We start from the raw sequence: 7,100 nt of genomic DNA on the forward strand, positions 1-7,100 counted from the left end.
TCTTGTTTCTCCTTTCTTCTTTCTTTTCAATTGTTTACAAGACAATTGTATGTGTGGTGAATGATTCATACACCACCCTTTGTCCATTGTAATTATGCCAAGATGAATGAGCAATATTTAATGTGAAATGATCCCTCCACCATGTTATGTCCTCCTAAAACAATGTATACTTTCATAAAGTAGTAGATGCTTAAATATTCAAATGCATGCCTCACATGGATGCCTTATTTTCAGTCACTTGGCTGAATTCCATACTCCTTTCTTTCAATTTGGTTGTCCACAATATAATGTAAGTGTAGTGGATGAATCACATTTAAATGTATATTTGTATGTCTCCCATAGTAGTCTTATTTAAGATGACTTTGAGTCATCTTTTGGACATGGCATGTTAATGCTCATATTGGCTCATTGTTGCCACTAATTTTAACTTAACACCACAATTAAGTAGTTCCTAATTTCCATTAATGCTTCTATACCAAACAAAATTTGTAGATAAATTGTGACTTCAAACGAAATCGGAAGTTAAAGTCTCTACTTTGTATCTTGAGATAGTCTTAATACTCAGCCCGACTTGAATCATCCATATCTCCTTACCCCGATATCATTTTGACGAGCTGTTTGTTGCGTTGCAAACTAGACTCGATGAACTTAATTTTAGGCTTTTGAAACACCTTAAAACTCCTCATATACTAGGAGATATGCCTCCTACAATATAGGCTAAAATCGGGTCCGAGATTTTACTGAAATTGTTCCGATTCATTTCGTTTAACTTCTAATCCTCTTCCAACCTCATGTAACCTCTTATACATACATATACACAGTCATTTACATCCATAACAATTCATATACATGTCTCGAAGGGTCCGTAGAATCACAATAACCATAAGTAGAACTCACAAAGCTTCGACGAAACTCCAATCGAAAAAGTATATTCCTATCTTTTGTCCATCTTCTATATCATTACTAATAATCTCAAATACTTTAAAAGGTCACTCACATTACCTCATATACATACTCATAACGCGATTTCAAATCCTTTAGGTTACCAGGTCACCTCGAGATACTTAAGACAACCATATTTATAACGATATTCTTACTAACTCGATTAACTTTCCTTGAACCTTCTTAACTCATTCTTTCTTGTTTTAATACAAGTAGCAAGGATTATTATGGAGTGTGACATTCTCCCCTCCTTTAGAACATTCGTCCTCGCATGTCAAATGAGGACTAAAACTCGTCAATTAAATAACCGAATCACCCGTTATCGCAGACTATAGACAACAAGATTTGACCACGAAAAGGGTGTTTTAGGAATATTATGCCTAAAAGTGCTAAACGACCAAATGGGTCGTTACACTTTATTCACCTGTTAATAGAGGATGGACAATGACTTCGAATATAGCCGAATGTATTAATGGAAAATCTTTGCAAGAGAGTTACATATTTTTGATTTCCTTGAAGAAGTGAGGAAGATGTTTGGTAGATGGAAAAAATAGAAAAAATGGTACCTATACATTCACAACAACGATGAGGTGTATCAAGAGATGTTGTCGATCAACTAGACAAAAGCAATACGAATGAGGGTAACTTTGTTCGACAAAAATTTAATCTACATTTTTACTATATGTATGTATATTTATATATATTCCTAATATGGTAAAACAAACTCGGGAATGCTTGTTTATTTGTTAAATGGTTCTCGGGTTGAAGCGTCAGATATGTGTACACGATGAATGATGGACCGAGGCGTTTCATAATAGATTTGAAGAAGAAAACTAGAAGATAGGATGTTCCATAGAATGGATCTAGGCTGACTTCGAATAAAAATTTACTTCGTATATTGTTCGAATTCAAGCGGAAATGGAAAACATATGATGTGCCAGTTATCATATTTTTGATTTCCTTGAAGTGGAATGTTCCTAAAATGTATATTAGATGAAGTTGTTATGCAAATAGAAAATAAGAGACCCCACACACGAGGCCAAAAAGAGAGGTCGATCAAGCCATTACAAATCAATGATGATTGGTAAACTTTGTTTGCAACAAATTTAATCTACATTTTTACTATATGTAATGTATATTTATATATATTCAATAAGAAGAATAAATAAGTCCATTTTGATTTTATTTGTTAAATGGTTCTACTTTAAATTTCGAATAATAAAAAATGAATTCATGGAATTCATATCGTTCTAATAGATTGTAAGAAGAAAACTTGAACATCCGATGTTTTTCAATGTAATGCTATATTGGTGGTTAAATGGCATTTGGAAAGTCTACTCTATGTTAACTTATTAGACCTTTTGTTTTGGATTTATGATTTAATAGTTGTATTTCGTATATATTTTGGCTATATTTTAGTTGTATTTTGTATGATCCGGTAGATATGTTTAAAAGTATATTAACTATATTTGATATATATTTTACATATATTTGAAGTGTATTTAGTTGAAATTTTAAATTTTGTAACAAACCATAATTTTAAAAATGATCTTATGGAATATATCATATTTTACGTATATATATGACTCGTATTTAAATGGTTATATATACTACTTTGTTAAATTAATACATTTCACAGATAATGAAAAATGGAATTTATGCATTGAAAAGATAACATACTTGAAAGAAACAACAATATAAAAACCATAAGGTGGTGTTCAATATTAATCATCCTAAAAATATTCCGCACATGAAACAACATATTTTTGCACGGAATGCTATTTTGGGGTGGTTAAATTTTGCCCCTCATATTTGTGTTCTTTAAGTTTTGCCCTTCGTTTGGATTTAAATTTCGAACCCCCGCTTAAAAATAAAAAATAATTTCGCTATATTTTAGTGTATCTAGTATGATCCGTATTTCAATTTATGCATGTCAACTAATTTGATATATTTTTTATTTTGAAGTTATTTTGAAATTTTAAACTTTTCAAGGCAAACTTTTAGTTAAGGCATACTTTTGGTATATGCCTTAATTAAAAGGAATGCAAAGGTATAGTTCCTTTGTTAAGGAAAAATTTTGCCCCATAAGGCAAAACTAAATTATGCCTTGAAAAAGTATATACCCCCTCACGGAATATTTTCCTTAAGGAAGTTATGCCGGAGGGGGCATACTTTGCCTTGAGAATTTTTTTTTTTTTTTTTTTAACTTTTCAAGGCACACTTTTAAAGGCATACTTTTGGTTATACCTAATTAAAAGTATAAAGGAAATATAAGGAAAAGTTTTGCCCCACAAGGCAAAACTAAATTATGCCTTGAGGAAAAGTTATGCCCCCTCCGGCATAACTTTAGTTTTCCAACTAAAAGTTATGCCGAGGGGGAGACTTTGCCTTGAGACATTTTTTTTTTTTTAAACTTTTCAATATATTTTAGTTAAGGCATACTTTTGGTTATACCTTAATTAAAAGTATTTAAGGCATAATTCCTTAAGGAAAAGTTTTGCCCCATAAGGCAAAACTAAATTATGCCTTGAAAAAGTTATGCCCCCTCGAGGCATAACTTTTAGTTTTTCCTTAAGGATATTATGCGGAGGGGGTGACTTTGCCTTGAGACATTTTTTTTTTTTTTTTTTTTAAACTTTTCAAGGCACACTTTTAGACAAGGCATACTTTTGGTTATGCCTTAATTAAAATATAGCCCCATAAGGCATAGTTACTTAAGGAAAAGTTTTGCTCCATAAAAATAACTAAACTATGTCTTGAGGAAAAGTTATCCGGCATAACTTTAGTTTTTCCTTAAGTAAGTTATGCGGAGGGGGGCGACCCCCTCCGCGCCAATGAACAAATTATTTCTTTATTTTATGCTTGAGCGGGGTTCGAACCCAAAAATCGGAATCCAAGCTAAGGGCAAAACTTAAAGACCTTGAAAGAGGGGCAAAATTTAAAAACCATAAATATGAGGGGCAAAATTTAATCATCCTAAAAAAGATTCAATTCGCATGAAACAATATGTCCAAAATGAAAAAACGACAACAAAAGTCGCAACCAACTATGCTATTGTTCAACATGAAAATGAAAAAACACAAATGAATTGGTGGCCTAATCAAGATCCTCTTTATCAACTGCATCATAATCAACTGCCGGTCTAATTGGTCTTGGAGGCTGCTCGTTATCACTTGACGCATTGTTGTTTGACTTATCCCATGCATAGTCGCATAAAAGGGCGCCGTATCTCATACGGAGTAACTTTGCATCGAATTCGGTTGGGATGACGCACTTGAGCTCGGGTATTCGGCGAAGGCGGCCACATACACACCACAATCCCCGGAACAAAAATGATCAAAAAATTTACTTATCAAAAAACCACGAAAAAAAAGATGTATTTATTGTGTTTTTTATTGGAAGAGATTCTTACATGCTAGATGGAGCTTGTTGCGGGAGATTGTCTACATTCACAATGTCAAAGTTGTCGGTTTGTTCTCTATTTCGTAAGAAGGATGTGTGGCAAAATCTATATCCGCCTTCTTCTCATAGAAATCAGTCATTTGTAGACTGTGTGTCACTAGAGTAGCCAACATTTTCACTCCGACTCTAACGACAGCATCATGCCCTGCAGCTCGGTATGAGTTGTATACGTAGATGGACCTGTTTGTAAAAAGAAAAAATAAGAAAAAAACAAACATATAAAATTTGTAGAAAAATGAATGATCTTTTCATTGGATGAGAGCAGACCTGTCAATGAATGATATCACAACCAAAATCCAATGATTTTCCTCTTTTATGTTGACGGGAATTAGTACGTTGTCAACGGTATACCATGGTACATTAGCCAACGGCTTTGTGCCCGTTAATGTACTCACACGGTTCATCTTCCTTCGGCGACACATGTGGATGAATCAGGGTTTTCCCAAGATTTGTAAATTTCAGCAACTAAAGTGTGAAAAATACAGCTGGCAGTGGTGAATCTATAGTTGCTGTTATTGTGATACTTCCCCTTCTTGCGTAGGTAGTAGAAAATAACATCAATATGCTGTAAAAACATCAATTCAGTGACTATAATCAACACTATGTTCAAAACAAATATTGTTGTATATATAGTAAATATAGTGCAATATACTCTTATATATAGTAAAAATACAATTCTGTATACCTGGACAGTACTGTGCTGAACTAGTAAATTAATGTCTGTATATTAAATATAGTGCAAGTATAATGATGACAATATTCTATAAATACAAGTTGTGACAATAAGTACCTCAACCTACTCCCTCAACTTAAAACTATAAAAACATGGTTCAAATGAATTTAAAGGCATCAGCAAAACAGATACACATATACACATATATAGTACTGCTTTAAAAGTTAAAAGTTTCAGTTAAATATAGAGAAAATATATGGTAAATATGCCTGAAATATATTTTTTAAAATATATGTCAAATATTGTAAAAAATATACTCTAGATACATCACATTGTAATTCTATTATAAAACATAAAAAAATTAGATAACAAGCGAAAAGATATCAAAACCTCATCAGTCCAAAGTTGCCCATCCATAGATAACAAGTAGAACCAGTTTTTGTCGGCTACGGTTGTAACGCCTAAATGAAACCGAAGTTCGGCATCCGCAAGATCGAGTCCTTCCTTGTTCTTTACGTAATGATTTTCATTTGGCTTCCTGTATATCAACAATGGAAAGAACATACGTTAAGTTTATTGATAATTGAATTACGGCAAAATAAAAAAACAAGTTGTGACAATAAGTACCTTTTGTCATGCGATTTCAATAGATCCTTCTCAAGCCACTTTTGATATTCTTGAAGAAACGAAGTATCTAACGGGGCATTTATAGGGTGGTCAACAAATGGGTGTTTTTTCTGATAAATGCAAGGACTGATATTTTTGGCAGAAGAACCCGCTGAGCTAAAATTGGGACAATAAGGGGACAGGTTATATTTGCTTGGTTTCCTTTCTCGGGCAGCACCTGGATGGACAATGATCTGTTTTTCAGAGTTTGAAAACTGTGCAGTCTCACCACTTGAGCTTTGGCCCGCATTTGGTTGTACGGGAACTTGTTGTCCAGTTTCATCACTTGAACTGTGGCCAACTATCGGTTGTACTCCAACTTGTTGTTCAGTTTCATTAGTTGAACTTTGTCCGGTTGTTGGTTGTACTCCAAGTTGGATTGGTATCTGAGAATCAGGAATCATCCACTGAGACATGGTTACCGGTTATTGTCCACATTACGAGGAGTCCTTAAACTTGACAAATCGGTTTGATCATCGCGTGGTACTGGAGGAGGACCGAGAGGAATAACACATGCTAAAGGGCAGTTGATTAGCAAGTCCGCTACCATTTCCTCTGATGCGGTAAATTCAGCATTAGCATTCTCCATATCGCCGATTTGCTGAGATTCCTGAAATAAAAAACAAGAAAAAAACGACTGGTGTTTGTCAATTATTGCTTATCAAAACGACATTTCAGTACTTAAAAGCCACATTTCAGTACTTACATCAAAATTTAAATGGATTGGTGTTATGGGCACTCCATCTGTTTGTGCATCACTTTTAACTCCGATTTCTTTATCCACATCAACAACAGAAACCGGATCATTAATTGGCAACCCAACTCCCTCAACCTAAAACAATAAAAACATGGTTCAAATGAATTTAAAGGCATCAGCAAAACAGATACATATATACACATATATAGTACTGCTTTAAAAGTTAAAAGTTTCAGTTAAATATAGAGAAAATATATGGTAAATATGTCCGAAATATAGTAAACAGAAACCAGAATAAGTAACGATGAACATAATAATCAAAATACAATTAAAATACAGCCACAACATATATGAAAAACTAATATTAAAATATCAATCCAAAACAAATATAGCACTGCTAGTATATATAAACACAATCATAACAAAAATAGCACAAATAGATACATCAAAAAGGACACTACTAACAAATCACCATGTGAAAACTATATATGTAAATACACTATAGGTAATACAAAACACGGTAAAAATCCAATATTTTCACTTTGAATAATATACTTGCAAATATAGAAAAGTGAAAGAAAAAATGAGTACCACTTGGATGACTCCTCTGCGAAGTGGCACCACCACCTTGATTCTCTTTGGTTGAAAGCTTTCTTGTAC

General features: G+C 33.3%; 1 protein-coding gene across 2 annotated transcripts; it reads right to left on the reverse strand.

Annotated features, from left to right (window-relative positions):
• Positions 1-4,339: 4,339 nt before the first annotated feature.
• Positions 4,340-6,677, reverse strand: LOC132060901 (uncharacterized). Of its 2 annotated transcripts, none has more exons than XM_059453800.1 (4): positions 6,450-6,677; positions 5,705-6,353; positions 5,468-5,615; positions 4,340-4,584 (listed from the first exon to the last, which is right to left on the reverse strand). In XM_059453800.1, exons 2-4 carry the CDS (start codon positions 6,157-6,159, stop codon positions 4,543-4,545), a joined length of 645 nt encoding a protein of 214 aa, XP_059309783.1. In that variant the 5' UTR covers positions 6,160-6,353; positions 6,450-6,677; the 3' UTR covers positions 4,340-4,542. The 2 variants fall into 2 exon arrangements, with proteins under 2 accessions (XP_059309783.1, XP_059309782.1); XM_059453799.1 differs by lacking the exon at positions 4,340-4,584 and adding an exon at positions 4,790-4,969.
• Positions 6,678-7,100: the final 423 nt, after the last annotated feature.

This window comes from Lycium ferocissimum, chromosome 6 (genome assembly GCF_029784015.1).
Source record: "Lycium ferocissimum isolate CSIRO_LF1 chromosome 6, AGI_CSIRO_Lferr_CH_V1, whole genome shotgun sequence".
Classification (NCBI taxonomy): domain Eukaryota; kingdom Viridiplantae; phylum Streptophyta; class Magnoliopsida; order Solanales; family Solanaceae; genus Lycium; species Lycium ferocissimum.